A 19,186-nucleotide genomic window follows, 5' to 3' on the forward strand; every position below is an offset into this window, starting at 1 on the left:
AGCTAAGGCCACTTCAGACTGCTGCAAGAAGCTTCTCCATCCCCTTAGATGGTGTGACTTAATTGCAGTTAAGAGTTTGCCATGGTAATGAACAAAATACTAACTCTTCCAGTTTTAACAGCCAATCAATTATGTGGAATTCCTGATGAATCAAACTTTTTGGGGGGGGGGGCGGGGTGGTGGAGCTAATGTTAGAAAAATGGATAAAGAATAAAGAAGTAAGCACGATTTACTCAGTGGCTGTGACTGACCAGCCCTGAGTCATGTTTCTGGCTGATCGTGCCTTTTCCTTTTCCTTTTCCAAGCCTGGCAACTCGTAGCTCAGCCTGCACCTGAGATTTCACAGTTCTCCTAACCCGCCCCCATCTCTGTCCTGGTCAATGGCTGCCCCATACCCTGATTTCTTCGCCATCTATTCTATCGTATTAACTGCAAAAACCTGCTTCCTCCTTCCTACTGCATCATAATTTCTGTTTGGACTTTCTAGTTCTTGTCACTTAAAATTTCCAATTAACTTACTTTTTCGATGTTGGATCAGTGTCTCAGGTTATTAAAAAGACACAAGTATTTGCCCTTTTTATATATAAATATTCATATGAATTTGGAGAAGGAGTTGACTATTCAGCCTTGAGCCTGCTCCATCATTTCATGACATCATGACTGATCTCATCATAACCTTAATTCCACATTTTAACTGTGACCTGTTATCAAAAATCTGTCTTCCTCCATAAAAACATTCAAAACTGCTGCTTTTCCCTTTGGGAAAGAGAAATCAAAAGAGTCACAGAATTCTGAGGGGAAAAAATCAATTTGCCTCATCTGTGGTCAAATGGCAGTTTCTTATTTATGAATAGGGACCTCATAGGAGGAAATATATTCTCCACATCCTCCCTGTCAAGTGCCCTATGTGAACTTGTTTGTTCCATTCATCCTTGCTCAAGCTTTTAAACTAAAGCCAAATTACTCAAAAGACACTGGTAAGCCTTCTCCAGGCTGCTACTTTAAATAAAGCGGCATACAGAGATTTTTTTTTTGTAAGAAGGAAGTTGGCCCTGGCCATACCTACACCCTTCCTGAAGTAAAGAGGCCACTATTATATGCAGGACCCCAGATGTGGAATAAAACTGAAAATGCTGGAAATATTCTGCAGTTTAAACAGTTTTGGAAAGAGAAGAGGTTAGAACATTTCAAAGCAGTGAGCTTTCAAGAGAAGGCAGGCAGACATTCCTGTGTTAAGTGCTGGGAAACCTATGAAATTCAGCTCCGCTGTTGGAGTTTTTGAGGAGTCCAATCTTGGAACACGAGAAAAATTCCTGGCTGTCAGCCATGAGTAGCTTGGGACTTAAATTGTGGAGGGAAATGGTGGAAGCTCACTTCAATTGAAGATTTGAATAATAATTTATGAGTGCTCATGGCCTAGCAGGAGAATTTCCAGAGTAAAGGCTGGTTTGCAACATCTGTGATAATAGGCTCTGCAAACCCTGGAAAAGCGATAGTGGTTCTTGATGAAAAGTGATAACTCAAAATAATACATCATTCAAAAACCACTCTGTAAAAAGTCATATAACCAAGGCTGCTATTTGAAGCTCATTAACAACCTTATCCTTTTTGAAGGGATTTAATGTCTCACAGTGACACCCATACTCCCCCTCCCCCTCCACCAACTCAGGAAAATGTTGTGATTATTTCTGTGCATTCCTGAACTTTTTGAAGTAGGCAGTCAGTTGTCAGCTTTTCTACTCCTTTGTTGTTTTCTGCCAGTATTGGAATATTCATTGGTACTCACTTGTATGTGTTGTCCTGCTGAATTGACTTTTGCTGCTGTCATAATAGCAAAAAAGAAATGTTCATTCTCTGTCATTTGCTGGTGTTTTTGCAAGTGTGTGGCCAGAGCTGGCTGGCTTCCTACATGCGAGAAATTATTACTGCAGTCTGCAGCAGTTTTGGGTTTTGATTCCAACCTATATGATACCCCCATAACATGGGGACATATCAGTTTCTGCTATCATAACCTTTTGTAGATTAAAAATAACTTTATTTAGAGATACAGTGTGGAATTCTGGCTCTTTGAGCTGCATCACTCGGCCTATCGCAAGACAATTTACAATGGCTAATTAATCTACTAACCCATACATCCTTGGACTGTGGGAGGAAGCTTGAGGACCTCAGGAAATCGTACACATTCCATGAGGAGGACTTACTGACTCCTTACAGAAGACGCCTGATGCCCTGAGCCGTAATAGCATTGTGCTAACCGCTATGCTACTAGGGCACCGGTTCACACATCTGTGTAAACCAAAACCAGTAGTTGAATTTCTTCTGAAATGTTTCATGTCATTGCTAGTACTATCGAGGAGCGACAGATGAATACCACAGTTTGTATTTTATAACTGAATCTGGGGAAGTTGTATTACAATTGATAGATAACCTAGTGGTTGGATGAGTTCATTTCATGGTTACTCTTCCGACCATTTACAGCTCTTTGGCATTATGGTTATGAATATATGGTTATTTTCATGAAATTGCTGCTAAATAAATGCACTACCAATCAAACAGTTTTATAAAGTCTTGTTTTGGCTCCCTCTTTAATGTTAATATAAATTTGAAAAATCAATCTAATTCTATATTCACTCTTTTTTATCTTTACCTTTATTTAATCTTGAAAGTTAATAGCTTATGGTGTGGCTCCTAATCTTGAAAATGAAGTAGTTTGCCAATAGTGTTAGCTTTTTCAGCATTCTGTGTGCCTTACTTCTGATATATCTGGTTCTACTCTATCTGGCTGTATAATAGACGTATACTTAACTTCTAGTCTGATGCAATTTAGCTTTTTAAATGGTGGACTGAAATATATACATGATGGGACCTGTTAATTGTTAAGCAGCTTTATTTCAGGACAAGTGAGCATAAAAGCAGTCTAGGTTTAACCAATACGCTGTGTAATTTACCATAATTGAAAATTAGGCTATGCTGAGCATAAGTGTTGCAAATTAATGAAGTCTACTTGAAGTCATTCCTTTTTTTTTGAGTGAGGCCAAAATTTGTGCTTTCACCTTTGCTTTCATAATGTGACAAACTGAAGGGACTTAGTGCATTATATGTGGCAGCAGGTGAAATGGGGAGAATTGTTGCTATTTTGGGTCAAGACCCTGTGAAAACAGTGGGTGAATTGTAGGGGGTTGGTAGGTAGATGGAACTAAGATCGGGAGGAAAATAACTAGTAAGGTTATATAAAAGGAAACAAGAATGGGAGGACTGAAGCAAGATCAGAGGGAGCAGGACAGGGGAAATAAGGGTTACCTGTAATTGGAAATTTCTGTGTTTATACCATTGGGTTTTAAATTACCGAGGCAGAATATCAAGTATTGGTTGTCTAGATTACATGGCCTTTAACCTATCAGTAGAGAAGGCCCAAGGCACTTTATCTGCCTTTTATCTGTCCCTGAATGGTTTCTATTATCAATTTACCTGCTCGGATTCCAGCCCTTGTGCCTTTGTGTGCCAGTCATCACCCTCCAGCCACTGTCTCTGCCTTCATACTCCGCTCCCCCCACTTGGCTTCACCTTCATACTCTCCTTACCCCACCTGGCTCCATCTGGCTCTTTCCTTAAACGCGAGGAATTCTGCAGATGCTGGAAATTCAAGCAACACGCATCAAAGTTGCTGGTGAACGCAGCAGGCCAGGCAGCATCTCTAGGAAGAGGTACAGTCGACGTTTCAGGCTGAGATCCTTCGTCAGGACTAACTGAAAGAAGAACTAGTAAGAGATTTGAAAGTGGGAGGGAGAGGGGGAGATCCAAAATGATAGGAGAAGACAGGAGGGGGAGGGATGGAGCCAAGAGCTGAACAGGTGATTGGCAAAAAGGATATGAGAGGATCATGGGACAGGAGGCCCAGGGAGAAAGAAAAGGGGGGAGGGGGGGGAAAACCCAGAGGATGGGCAAGGGGTATAGTGTCAGGGACAGAGGGTGAAAAAGAAGAGAAAGAATGTGTGTATATATAAATAAATAAATAAATAACGGATGGGGTACGAGGGGGAGGTGGGGCATTAGTGGAAATTTGAGAAGTCAATGTTTATGCCATCAGGTTGGGTTATGTTCATGGGTCAATGGACCATTCCACAATCTGATAGTGGAGGCAAAGAAGCTGTTTCTAAAACATTGAGTGTGCATCTTCAGACTCTTCTACTTCCTCTCTGTATTAATCAGTCTGAGTCTTCAGATTACCATCTTCCCCCCGAGGGCAGTAATGAGAAGAGGGCATGCTCCGGATGGTGAGTGTCCTGAATGATGGAGGCCGCTTTCCTGAGGCACTGCATTTTGAGGTGTCCTCAATGGTGGATGGCTACTGCTAAGTCTACAACCCTCTGCTGTTCTCCCCCCCCCCCCATTCTGTGCATTGGAGCCTCCATATCAGGGGATGAAACAACCACTCAGAATGTTCTCCACAGTACACCAATAGAAATTTGCTAATTTTTTCCTCTATCAGCCATTTCCTCGTGAATTTTGTGTAAATGTATGGTCCTCTAGAAACAAAAGTGTGAACAGCTGTCAACTCTGGAATAAAGTATGTGGTTACATGGCCCATTTTTTCCCTCTGATGTCTCTTAAGGGGAATTTCAGAATCAGCATTCGAAGCAGATTTATTATCACCAGCATGTGTCATGAAATTTATTAACTTAGCAGCAGCAGTTCAATGCACTACATAATATGGAAGGAAAAAAAATTAAAAATAAACAAGTAAATCAATTACAGTACAGGTTTCCCCCGCCATCCGAAGGTAGAGTGTTCCTATGAAGCGGTTCGTAAGCCGGAATGTCATAAAGCGAAGAAGCAATTACCATTTATTTATATGGGAAAAATTTGTGAGCATTTGCAGACCCACAAATAGCCTACCAAATCATACCAAATAACACATAAAACCTACAATAACAGTAACATATAGTAAAAGCAGGAATGATATGATAAATACACAGCCTATATAAAGTAGAAATACTTCTCTACAATGATTGCCTGCACTATTTTCTGTAGCGAAAATCTCATGCCAGCGTTCTCAGCAAAAACACGGTGCAAGCATTCTCCAGTAACCTTTAAGCTATGAAGCTGCCAAATCATACCAAACAACATCTAAAAATACACAGCCTATATAAAGTGGAAATAATGTATGTACAGTGTAGTATCACTTACGGGAATCGGGAAGACAGTGCCGAGCACACTGATGATGGTGTGTTAGGCTGAGTCGTCGGAGGTTGTGGTGGTGCAGTGGCTCCCACCCTCCGGGCAGAAGAACCAATACCGATCCGCGAAGCATGCAGCGGTAGCCGGGAAGCACCCAGCACATCTTTAAGAAAAAAGCTGAAATAAACAAGCTAATCAATTAGGTGCTGCCCGGCATATAAATGTCAGCCCAGATCAGAGGCACGCAATCAGCAATTGCCTCATTTACATGCCGGGCGGCAGCTAATTGATTAGCTTGTTTATTTCAGCTATTTTCTTAAAGATGTGCTGGGTGCGTCCCGGCTACCACTGTATTCTCCGCGGATTGATATCTGTCCGCTGCCCAGGGGTTGGGGTGGTGGGATACTGAGGTGTTGCCTGTTTCCATCGGGGCAGGCAGGTCATCTTCTTCTATGTCTGCCTGCCTCGATGTCAAAGGTCGAGGTTCGTCGTCTGCTGAAGGCTTGCTTGACTGCTAGCCTCGCGCATTTTTCTATCATACAGTTCTTTGTAAGCACTCAAACCATCTTGCAAATGTACCCTAAACTGACGTATTCTTTCAAAATTAAAGTCGTACTTTATCATTGCAGCAAAAATCTCACGCAGTTGCTTCACGTTCAGTTCCTGGACGACTTCACTTTCGGTCCGTTTGCTACTGCATTCGGTTTCAATTGTTATCCTTTTCTCTAACAATTGCATCAGCTCTTCATCTATCAGTTCTTGGTCATGGGATGCCAAAACCTGTTCAGCATCATCTTCGTCAACTTCCACAAACCAAACTCACTTTGTCCTTGCTTCGTTCACCAGGATTGAAATGCTTAATTATGTCTAGTTTTATGCTAAGTGTAACACCCTTACGAGCTCTTTTAGGCTCTTCTAATACCTTAGAACTTATCTTCCTAATGGATGCTCACAGGCACGTGTTTAAACAATGCTGGCTAGAATTCAGTTCCGAATCCGGGGGAGAGTGGCTGCTCGGGGCGCCTTTTTTCGTAACAGTGAAAACACCTTCTGTTAGCTAAAACAGGGAACTAATGTAGGTCTTTCGTAACAGTGAGGTTTTGTAAAGCAAACGTTCAAATAGCAGGGGACACCTGTATATGTATATTGAATAGATTAAAAATCGTGCAAAAACAGAAATGATAGATATTTAAAATTGAGGTAGTGGGTTCAATATCCATTTAGGAATCGGATGGCAGAGGGGAAGAAGCTGTTCCTGAATCACTGAGTGTGTGCCTTCAGGCTTCTGTACCTCCTACCTGATGGTAACCATAAGAAAAGGGCATGCCCTGGGTGCTGGGTGTCGTTAATAATGGACGCTGCCTTTCTGAGGCACCACTCCTTGACAATCTCCTGCATACTTTGTAGGCTAGTACCCAAAATGGAGCTGACTAAATTTACAACCTTCTGCAGCTTCTTTCGGTCCTGTGCAGTAGCTCCCCCCCCCCCCCAATACCACGCAGTGATGCAGCCTGTCAGAATGCTCTTCAGGGTACATTTATAGAAGTTTTTGAGTTTTTGTTGACATACCAAATCTCCTCAAACTCCTAATGAAGTGTAGTTGCTATTTTGTCGTCTTTATAGCTGCATGGATATGTTGGGACCAGGTTAGATCCTCAGAGATGTTGACACCCAGGAACTTGAAGCTGCCCACTCTCTCCACTTCTGATCCCTCTGATTGGTAGTTGTTCCTTCGTCGTGCCTTTCCTGAAGTCCACAATCAGCTCTTTTGTCTTACTGACGTTGAGTGCCAGGTTGTTGCTGTGACACCACTCCACTAGTTGGTATATCTCACTCCTGTGTGCCCTCTGATCTCCATCTGAGATTTTACCAACAATGGTTGTATCATCAGCAAATTTATTGATAGTATTTGAAGCTGTGCTTAACCACACTGTCATGGGTATAGAGAGAGTAGAGCAGTGAGCTAAGCACACACCCCTGAGGTGCGCCTGTGTTGATCGTCAGCGAGGAGGATATGTTATCACCAATCTGCACAGATTGTGGTCTTCCGGTTAGGAAATCGAGGATCCAATTGCATAAGGAGGTACAGAGGCCCAGGTTCTGTAATTTATCATTCAGGATTGTGGGTATGATGGTGTTAAATGCTGAGCTGTAGTCGATGAATAGCATCCTGACATGTGTTTGTATTGTCCAGGTGGTCAAGGCCATGTGAAGAGCCATTGAGATTGTGCCTGGAGTTGACCTATTGTGGCGATAGGCAAATTGCAATAGGTCCAGGTCCTTGCTGAGGCAGGAGTTCAGTCTAGCCTTGACCAACCTCTCAAAGCATTTCATCACTGTAAGTGTGAGTGCTATTGGGTGATAGTCATTAAGGCAGCTCACACCATTGACAAAGCAGTGCTGCACTCTGTTACAAATGGACTATACACTGGTTGTATATCGAGTCTTAGAGCATGGAAAGAGGCCATTCAGTCCAACTTGTCCATACCAACTGTTACCCTGAGAGCTAGTCTCATATAGAGTCATTCTGTGCTATAGAACCCGCAAAGTAAGTGTTTCCTTTCAGAGGTATTGTTATTAGAGTTAAGTATATGTTCTTTTGCACACAAGTTGCAAAGCAAATTATATGTTTGTAAATACTTCTTTTCTTCAACCACAACTCATTATTTTCCATGATAGATGATGAGTGGTTACATTGCAATTACAGATTCAGTCCTGTAAAGCACCGGTAATCCAGCATGCTGGGGAATTTGGATCCGCAGATTATCCAGTCTCCTGGGCATTATTCCAATTTCCACCCCACAATTTTAAATCACCTTTTTTCTGGATGTTATACAGTATTGTGATAAATTTTCAATTGAATTTAGTGACCTTGAATGGAGTGTGAGAAACTGGATCCAGATGAGTTGAATGGGAACCGGGCTTCTTTGAGTCAGAAGGGAGTGCAACCATCGGGGCCTTTTTGAATTCAGGAGACTACAGAAACTGAGAGACTGGCAAGCCCAAAGAGAGCACAACATGCATTACCTCTTCAGGCAGGTGTCAAACCATTGGGACTTCCAAATTGTTGGATGGTGGGTTATCAGAATTTAATTTAAATGGATTCCATTCTCATAAACAGGGCTCACTGGCCTGGAGATGATATTGTCAGCCACTGGAGGAAACTGGCAATTAAGCTTAGTCTGCTCGACTCCTTTGTAGAGTTTTTGGAAGAATTTGCTCATTATTATAAAGGGTTTTAGAGAGTTGTTCAAAATCCTTAAAAAGAGGATCTTGTTGAAACAAGTTAAAACAAGTGGTGGGAAGCATTTTTTCCAGATCCATTGTGAGATTAAAACTCCAGTGGTCTGAAGACAAGATATTTCAAGAGTAAATGGTATTCATGGAGTTTTGTCTCAGTATCAGAAAAAAAGTTTCGTGTTACACTGCATGGTTATCTCATTTCTCAAATCCACTGTCCTTGTGACTAACCCCAAAGGAGACAATAACGTTGCATTGGATTTTGTGTTTTGAACATACAAATTAGAAGCAGCTTTAGAAGTCTTTGCCCCTTAGCAACACACACACACACACACACACACACACACACACACACACAATGCCCGAGGAACTCGGCAAGACAGGCAACATCAATGGAGTGAAATAAGCAAGTTGATGTTTCAGGTCGAGACCCTTCATCAGGACCATAGAAGCTGCCTGACTTGCTGAGTTCCTCCATTATTTTGTGTGTGTTGCTCAAGATTTTCAGCATCTGCGGAATCTCTTGTATTTACATTCTGTCCCATAAGATTAGTCCAGCATTAATAAGATCAAGATAACTCACACCAATTCATTTTTTTCCCTTTTAGTTTTCTTAATCTCTACCCAGACAGAATCAGCATTCTGCTTCTTAGGTATTATATTGTCACATTCGAACCTCATAATCTTTATGCCCTTTGCATTCTGTACTCCACTCATACTTTTCTCTCTCCTACCTTTTTCTTCAGTCTCTGCATGGATTCCCATCTCTTTGCTGTATTAATTTAAACCCTACATAACAACACTAGCAATCAATCCTCCTAGGACATTGATCCTGATCCTGCCCTTGAGTAAGATCATCCAGTTTATACTGCCCCCCCCTCCCAGATCTGCTTCCAGTACCCCAGAAATTTGAAGCCTTCTCTCCTTTACCACCACTCAAGCCACATATTCTTGCTAACTATTTTGCTATTCCTACTGTGGCACAGATACCTTCGAGAACTTACTTTTTTGCTTGTATCCTAGCTCCCTAAATTGGGATTGTAGGCCCTTATCCCACTTTTTTGTTCTATATCTTTAGTACCTACAGTACATGCATCACACCAACTGGCTGTTCACCTCCCTTTGTAGAATGCAGTGCAGCTGCTCCCAGTCATCCCTGACCCAGTACACATGACAATAGTAAACCAATTTAAATTCCATTTCAAGTCCCAGCTTCAACATTGCTAAGATCTCTGTCTTGAATGTACTCAGCAGCTGAGCTCTTTTATGTATCTCTTTGGCCACAGCATCTGAATTCCAAAAACCTCTACTTTCTGAGTGGAAAAAATGTCATCTTGTTTCTGTCCTAACTGGCCAAAACTCTTTATAGAGGCTATGACTGCAGGCTGTAGATAACCCATTCAGAAGAAACATCTTTTCTCTCTGACACAGTATGGATCCAGTATAATCAATGACTTTACCCATCCTGGCATACTCTCTTCCCTCTCCCCTCAGGCAGAAGGTACAAAAATCTGAAAAAGCATGTACCAGAAGATTCAAGTTTGACCTCTACCCACACTGTTCTAAGACTATAGTTCCTTAAAAAGATAAGATGGACTCTTGACCTCACAATGTACATTGTTATGCATCCTATTATCCAGCTGCATTGCACTTTCTCTGTTGCACTTTATTCTGCATTTTTGTATGTTTTACCTATACTGCCTCCATGCATTGTGTAATGAATTAATCTGCATGAACAGTATGCATGGTGAACTTTACACTACAGCTGTCCAGGCCCCTAAGGCAGCAAAGCAGCCCCAAATCATGATGCTCCTTCCGTGCTTCACAGTTGAGATGAGGTTTTGGTGTTGGTGTGCAGTGCCCCTTTTCTGCTAAACATAGTGGTGTGTTTTTCGGCCAAAAAGTTCAATCTTTGCCTCATCTGTCCACAGAACATTGTCCCAAAAGCATTGTGGAACATCCAGGTGGTCTTTTGCAAATTTGAGACATGCAGCAATGTTTTTTTTAAAAAAAAGCAGTGGTTTCAGCTGTGGTGTCCTTCCACACACACTGTTCTTGTTCAGTGTTTTTCTTATAGTGGACACATGAACAGAGACTTTAGCAAGTTCTAGAGATTAATGCAGGTCTTTTGCTGTTACCCTTGGTTCTTTTTCACTTCCTTCACCATTATACGGTATGCTCTTGGTGTGATATTTGCAGGATGCCCTCTCCTAGGGAGAGTAACAACGGTACTGAACTTCCTCCATTTGTAGACAATTTCTCATACTGTGGACTGATGAACACTCAGGTCTATAGTAATGCTTTTGTAGCCTTTTCCAACTTCATGCATCTCTGCAATTCTTCTTCTAAAGTTGTTTTGTTCGAGGCAAGGTGCACATGAACAGATCTTTCCAGAAAGAGCAGGTGCTGTCAGTCACCTGGTTTTGTGTGTCTTTTTTCTACAATCCATACCTCCAATCTCATCTCATTGATCAGAACACCAAACCTTTGTAGAAGGCATTACCCCAGAGGTTCTGATACTGCTTTGAACCGACACTGTGATTGGTGTACAATAAGTCCCTGGGTTAAGAACGTCTGACTTATGGACAACTCATACTTATGAACGGACTGCTATGAAGCCTATTATATTAAAAATTTGAATTAAATACAATGGTTCGTAATAACGATCGCATGCACTACTTTGTGACACTCATGAAAACATTGCGTGGCTTCGACTTCTCTTATGTACCCTTGTAACCATGCCTCCAAAGCGTAAATCCGATGCAAGTGTCGGTGATGCATCAAAGAAAAGGAAAACGATCACGATTGAACATAAAGTGGAAATAATAAAGCGATTGGAAAGAGGTGAAACACCATCGGTCACTGGAAAAGCATTAGGCTACAGTCGGTCAACGATCGGAACAATTTTAAAGGATAAAGTGAGAATAATGGAACATGTGAAAGGCCCTGCCCCGATTAAAGCTACAATTATTACTAAGCAATGCCGTGGTTTAATTATTGAAATGGATAGGCTATTGATAATTTGGTTAGACGATCAAAATCAGCGTAATATGCCTATTAGTCTTGCTTTCGTGCAAGAAAAGGCTCGAAGACTTTTCAATGATTTAAAAGCTGCACGTGCAGCAGGTGAAGGTGATTATAATGAAGAATTTGTTGCGAGTAGGGGTTGGGTCAATTGTTTCAAAATGAGGGCAAATTTACATACTATTAAAGTGCAATGTGAAGCAGCGAATGCCGATGTAAGTGCTGTGAGTGATTTTCCTGAAATGTTGAAAAAAATTATTGAGGAAGGAGGTTATTTGCCAGACCAAATATTTAATATAGACGAGACTGGCTTATTTTGGCATACTAAGACAAACATTTGACTAACTGACGCTAAATAAGAACCATATGTACCTGTCCTGACTTTACCTACAAATTCGACTTAAAGATAGACTTAGAAACGGATCTCGTTCATAACCCAGGGACTGCCTGTACTCAGTATTGATGAGAAGTACAATTATGTGTTATTAGTTTAGGCACACTGTCTATTATTCTGACTGGGATGAAGATCAGACCACATTTTATGAGTAATTAATGCAGAAAACCAGGTAACGCAAAGAGTTCATAAACTTTTGCTTGTCAGTGTATGTGAGGTGGAACCAGTAAACTTCTCTTCCCTCTTGCTAGTTCTACTTCTACATTGATTTTTTTTCTAGGGAGATTTGATTTAGAGAAATTTGGGTTCAAGGGCATGAAGGCCGCTTTTTCTTTGCCTAACAAATTAATGAACACCAGAAATTCTGTAAATGCTGGAAATCCAAAGCAACTCTCTCAAAATGCTGGAAGAACTCAGCAGGTCAGGCAGCATCAAAAGAAATGAATAGATGGTCAACATTTGTTCTTCTAATTTTTCTACTGACATGGGTGACCTTGCATGTTTCTTTTTAAAGTTGTGCCCTGTTTGTCAAGTTCTCACTCATTCACTGGCATAGCTATATCCCCTTGAACCACACTTCATCCGGTACAAAACTATCGATGCCACCAGCTTCAAACTGTGATCCTTCAAGACCACCATGCTGACCTCTTATTCATTACTGAATTTTGTCACACTGAGCAGTATCCCATTTACACACTTCTGCCCTCTGCTGTTCCACCATTAAGATATCTTAACTTACTACTTTGATCTACTGTACCCTTGATCATCTGCTGTAACATCTCCTTATGTGACTTAGAAACAAATTGCATTTTCCGTGGTTCTTGTAAAGTGCTTTGAGATTATTTTTGTATTTCAAAAGCACAGCATAAATGCATGTTTTGGATTGTAGGGTTCTAGATGCAATGTGGAAACTGGCCCTTTGGCTCCACTGAGTCTGTGCCACTCATTAACCCTTGACTAACACTGACCCTACATTATTTTTTGTATTCAGACGTACAGCATGGTAACAGGCGCTTCTGGCCCAACAGGCCACACTTTCCCATCATACTGGTGACCAATTAAAAGACAAAGGCATACACCTTTGGAACATGGGAGGAGAATGGAGCACCTAGAGGGAAATGCATGCAGTCACGGGGAAAAAGTACAAACTCCTTATGGAAAGCAGTGGGAATTTAACCCAAGTCACTGGTGCTGTAATAGCATAATGCCAACCACGATGCTAGCACACTACTCCTTGACCCTCTTTTTAATTCACCCAATGCTCTTATCAATTTCCCTCAGTTTCTACACAGTCTGAGGCAATTTGCGATGGCCATTAATCTCCTCTTCTGCATATCTATTGGGAGGAAGCTAGAGTACATGAGGAAACGCATTTGATTACAGAGATGACATGCAAACTCCATGGATGACATCCAAGTTCAGGATTGAACAAAGGTCTTTGGTTCCTCAGTGCTGCTCTATACCGATCAACCCTCCCCTGCTCCTGCTAGACATCAGCACCACATGGTTCCAACAACAGTGCACTAGACCACACTTTGTGTAAGAAATTTCCTTCTTTTTCAGTGATCTTGAAGGTAGTAGTATGGCCCCCCCACTGCAATCCCAATTCAGTACAGTCCAGAAATCAAAGCTGCAATCTGCTTTCATATGCAGTTGGCCCTCCTTAACCGCAAGGGGTTGGTTCTGAGGCCCCCCCCCCCCGCGGATACCAAAAAAAGCAGATGCTCAAGTCCCTTATTTAACCTGTCTCAGTGCCGGTGGACTTTAGGACCCAGGGCAGCACAGGAGCCGCCACCCACAGTGTTTCTGTTCTGTTGACTTATAATACCTAGCAATTCAGTCTTAATTAAGACAGCCATTGGATGTGTGGGGAAAAAAAACCCTTTCATCTCATTCTTCAAAGCCTCACTCAAATATACTTAGCTGGTTTATTACACTTCACTACTGATATCTGATACCAAATGGAAACCTTAGTTTCATTATGTACACTAATACTTTGAAGGGAAGAACATTATTTCCTTATTTGGATCACTGGATTTGGCTATTTACTAGTTTCTTTATCTGACATTGATGGTCAATAGTGGAGAGACAAGTGTTTTTCAGCTCTGCAGAATGCTGCAGGGCCTGTCTCTGGAGAACATAATATTCAACGCTTGCTTTAAGTGTACAGATATGCATAATATATTCAAAATTCCATGATATGTGCTCCCAGCAAATCTATTGTGTTCTGGAGGCAGCAGACCTCAGGCACCTCAGTAGTATGGCAGAGAACGACACTATTACATTGTGGGGTACCGGAGTCTGGAGTTTGTTTCCATTTGGAAAGAGTTTGTATGTTCTCCCAGTGACTGTCTGTCTGACTTTCCTCTGGGTGCTCTGGTTTCTTCCACAGTCCAGAGACGTACCGATTAGTAGGTTAATTGGTCATTGCAAATTGTCCTGTGATTCGGCTGGTGTTATATAGTTCGGTTGCTGGGTGGAGTGGCCTGTTGGGCTGGAAGGGCCTGTTCCGTGCTGTATTTCTAGATAATGAGAAAGCAATCATGCCTGTGGAATATGAACCCTAGCACCATTTGGCTATAAGCACATTGTTGCCAGGGCTGTTAGATTGTTTGTGGGCAGCAGCTTCCATTCATCCGGACTTGTACTAGTTTGATGGTGTTAACACTCCAAATCATCCAAATAGATGCATGAAAATTGTTTGTCTCTTGAACTGTTTTGTGTTTTGGAATTGAAGGCACTGAATAAATGCTGAATCCATAATATGCAGTCCAGAAAAAAAGTTGTTCGTACTCATTGTTTCCACTTAAAACAGTAACCATCTTACAATTTTATGGGACAGGTCTATGAAAAGAACCGATATAGCAATTTGTTACCTCTCCTTCTGTGGTATGGGTTTTGAACCATAACACCCAAGTTTCCAAGTCATAAGTAACAAATAAAAAAAATGCTGAAGTATTTTCATCAATTTTAAGTCACAAATGTAAATTAAAATTTGTATTTATCTTTTAACAGGTATCTCCACTTCAATCAAATAGAAACTTTAGAACCAGAATCCTTCAGTGATCTTCCAAAGCTTGAAAGGCTGTGAGTGCCACAATTTCCTATTGTGTTTAGTAGGTAAATTTTGGGGAGCCAGAATTCCTTGCTTTAAAAATGAGGCTCGTGATGCACATCTTTAAGTTCGACTTTTACGTTTAATTTTGGCTGGGAGAATTTGAAGAGCAACTGCGGCAGTTCCAACACTAATATTACTTCTTGTTAATTCAAGTTTACTTCTAACTTCACATTGGTGCTTTCTCTATCCCCATTCTGTTCCGACCTCTGTCACAGTCTCTTGAGTCTCAGTGAAGTGGTTTAATTCTTGATACGTGAGTCACAGTCATATACTGGCAAAGAAGTGCTTGTACATAAATAAGAAAGTGAAAACTGACACTGCCAGTACTATTGAAACAAAATGCATTTAAGCCTCTTTAATAAAATCAAACATTTATTGAATTGTTTAAGCAACTAAAGCTGAGGCATTAAGTTGCCTGTTACTGTAAAACATTGGTTAGAGTACTGAAGGTTTATTTTGTATCCAAGGGATTCAGTGATTTAATCAGCAATGCTGTCCCATCAAATGAACCAGTGTAATGGCACTGTAGGTTAATTTGATACTTTGAGGAATAAACAGTGTTACTTCAACCACATCTATGATGATTTTGTCACACTACCAAAACCCTGCAGTGTAAACAGGGTTTGCACAAATTAGGTGTGAACCCATTTTATCATTGTGGCAAGGACAACTGATGGAATTTGCCTCCACCTTCTTGGCAAACTGAGGAAAAGAGTGTTTGAAGACCAGGACCTCAAACCCTGCGCAAAATTCGAGGTCTGTCAGTCAGCAGTCATCCGTACCCCCCCCCCCCACCCCCTGCTCCTACTAATTGAATTACCTACAGTGTTTCAGATCTACGAAGGGTAGAAGCAAATGGAATGGGTGTCCTCTTTGAGGTTAAAAGCCTAATTCAGTTAAAAGCTGAGCCTGGTCCCAATGAAGCCTGCAGTATGCTAGCTTCCCTAAACAGGCACACAATTTCTGTCAGAGGAAGAAATTGCTAGGTTAATATAGGAAAACAATTCAAAGATGTTCTCAAAGTACCTTGGGGGTGAGGTGGGGGGAACATACTAGCCATGGAAGCCCAATGGGAGATGGAACATCTGGATATGACATTGAGAACCTCAAGTGCTGAATACACAGAACTCCAGCATCAACAGTAGATGTAGAGCCGCGACACATCTGCCAATCTTGTCAAGCACTACGAGTCACATCTGTGACAGTTTGCTGATCAGTCACCAAACAACCAGACTTGAAGCAAGTCTTCCTTGATGCCAGAAAGCCACCTACAAAAGAATATGATCTTTGATGAGCGATGCATGATGTAATTTTTATTGTACTAATGAACTGAGCAAACCTTCGTAGCTGAGGGTGCAGCCAGTGGTGGGCATTGACTGTGTGTGTGAAGACCTCTGTCAGAGGTGACTATTGTGGGCAATGTATTTGTTTTTGAATTTATTTTGTTTTGAATGCTTTTTTTAATGTCAAGATATTATGGTTGGCCAGAAAAAAAAAATTGATGTTGATTTGAAGCTAACTGGATTGACTTTTATTTAGTTGGATTTTTTTTTTTGAAATGTCTTGTTTTTATAAATTTAGCAACAATAAGTCTAATAAATATGAAACCATAACCTGATTGATAGGCAGGGATTCGTAGAGTCATACAACATGGAGGCAGTCGCTTCAAACGTGTGCCAACTGAGGTGCCTGTGTAAGCCAGTCACATTTGCTCATGTTTAGCATACATCTCTTTAAACCTTTCCTATCCATATTCCTGACAAAATGTCTTTCAAATGTTGTTATTTTATCTGCCTCAGTAATTTATCAGGCAGCTCATTCCATATGCCATCACCCTCTGCATGACAAAGTTGCCGCTTCGTCCCTTGCAAATCTTTTCCCTCTCACCTTAAACCTATCCTGTGTATGCTGTTTTGTTCATGGGAATAGACAATGTTCATTCACCATATCTGTGTCTATCGTGACTTTACACATCTCTTAGTTCACACCTTAGACTTGCATGTTCCATGGAATAAAGTCCTCATCTGCCCAATTTCTCCTGATAACTCAGGACCTTGATTAATGGCAGCATTCTCTTAAGTCTTTAAGTAAATGTTTGTTTTGATAATTGCTCAAAAGTTACATTTTGAGTTTCTTCTCTTTTACAGTTTTTTGCACAACAACAGATTGTCACAAATATTGCCAGGAACGTTCAGTCAGTTGGTGTCCATGAAAAGATTGTAAGTAGGAAGCCGCCTTTATGGGGAGATGGGGAAGGGAGAAATAACTAAACCATTTTGAGCACATAATTAATGCTAATAACAAAATAGAAATTAATTACCAGTTCTGTTTTTCTCTTGTTAGGGGATCAAAGGGATTTGAACATTGCAGTAGGGATGCTTTTTGGAGATATTGTGGGGCACTAGAGGTCAGGTAGGGGTTTAGTGCCAGGGATGAGAGGAGTTAGAGGTCAGGGAGCTAGTGGTCAGTGTGTCTGCAGTCGAAAGCCAGTGATCCCCATGAACAAATATCAGTGTGTGTGTGTGTGTGTGTGTGTGTGTGTGGTTGTGGTGGTGGGACAAAGACAAGCGATCACTATGGTCCATGACCGATGTTGGCAGCCCCTATGGACAAGGGCTTGTGACTCTCCAGGTCACTGGGTGGGTACTGTGAATGGAGATTCATGTGGGCAGGTGACTGCCCCCCCCCCACAAAGGTCAGTGAGTCCTGGGGTTAGAGGTCTGTGCGAGTTCAGAGTTTGAGGCCCAATGTTCGAGGTCCTATGATTGTCCTGTGGTCAACACTGAAGATAAAAGACCAAAGCTGACAAATCTGGAAGTGGGAGGTCCAATTTCTGTGAGTCCACTGGAGGCCAGGAACGGCCTGTGTGTGAAAGTGGGTGGGTGACAGGGAGAAAAGGAACATGTTTTTCTGTTGTTGATTTTTTCTGTTGTGGAGTTGTTGCGCTGAACATTGTGGCCATGCTACATTAATGCTGGTATGTGTAGTGATACTTGCAAGTTCCCCCCGCCCCCGCACATCCTCATGTTTTTAATGCAAATGACGCATTTCTGTGTATGTTTTGATGTACATGTGATAAATAACTAAATCTGAATGCACAATATTACCCTTAAAGTGCAGTATGTCGTAAAATCCAAAGGAATTTGGAATAGATTTGCCTTTGAATAAACTGGTGCCAGAATAGTATTGGGTGCACAGCAAAGAGGAAAATTTAGTGGTGAATATTGTAAATCTATGTTAAATATTAAATGCAAAGAAAAATGGGCAAGTTCTTTTTACCGGCGTGCAATCTTCCTTGTTCCAATAATTTGCTGCATCCAGGTGATTCAATGCACTTGAAAAGAGGAAACCCGTGCATGGCAGCTATCAAGAAATGCAGCTGGTTTTCAGGTGAAGTAGAGTTAAAGTTGAAAAGTGGGGTGCTTATCAAATAATTTTAATGTGGTTTGCTTTTTTTCTTCAAAGAGCAAAAATGGTTTAAACAATTATTTTCACATTGAAGACATTACTCAAGTCCCCTGATATAGTGAAATGTGGATACTTTAATTTTGAGCGAGTGCCAGTTTTAAATGGGAATTCTTCTTTTCTATTTTCTGAAGTAGATTTTTTGACTAAGCAGAGTTAGAGAAATGCATTAGGGTTCGTAGAACCCTAAATCTTCACTTCAAGTTATTTCTTTTTAACAGGAGATTGGATTCAAATAACCTCAATTGTAACTGTGATCTGATGTGGTTGGCTGAGATGCTACAGGAGTATGCTAAGCTGGGTAACACACAAGCAGCAGCTACTTGCGAGTATCCCAAAAGGCTACAGGGCAGATCTGTTGCCACAGTTACACCAGAGGAATTTAACTGTGGTGAGTTTCCATTTGATCAAGCGAAGATAGATAACATTGTTGTCCAGGTATTAAATTACTGGCCACTAGATCAATTTACCATGTTTAGTATTTATTATATAGATATCTTACAATGTTGTTGCAGAGAGGCCCTGCTAATCTGATGAAAAGTCAGCTATACATGGCTATAGTTGCTGGTGAACGCAGCAGGCCAGGCAGCATCTCTAGCAAGAGGTGCAGTCGACGTTTCAGGCCGAGACCCTTCGTCAGGCCTGCTGCGTTCACCAGCAACTTTTATGTGTGTTGCTTGAATTTCCGGCATCTGCAGAATTCCTGTTGTATACATGGCTATAACTTCATATCGATGTTTATTTTATAATGGTTGAAACAATTCTGC

At 41.3% G+C, this 19,186-nt stretch overlaps 1 protein-coding gene across 2 annotated transcripts in view; it reads left to right on the plus strand.

Moving 5' to 3' along the window:
* The window catches only part of LOC134340914 (peroxidasin homolog), a 294,279-nt gene that overhangs the window by 190,253 nt on the left and 84,840 nt on the right, over positions 1-19,186 (plus strand). For both annotated transcript variants that reach the window (XM_063038509.1, XM_063038513.1), the window contains 3 exons: positions 14,852-14,923; positions 17,102-17,173; positions 18,641-18,810. In XM_063038509.1, coding sequence (XP_062894579.1) covers positions 14,852-14,923; positions 17,102-17,173; positions 18,641-18,810 — 314 coding nt within the window. The remainder of the gene's footprint in view (positions 1-14,851; positions 14,924-17,101; positions 17,174-18,640; positions 18,811-19,186) is intronic.

This window comes from Mobula hypostoma, chromosome 2, assembly GCF_963921235.1.
Source record: "Mobula hypostoma chromosome 2, sMobHyp1.1, whole genome shotgun sequence".
Lineage (NCBI taxonomy): Eukaryota > Metazoa > Chordata > Chondrichthyes > Myliobatiformes > Myliobatidae > Mobula > Mobula hypostoma.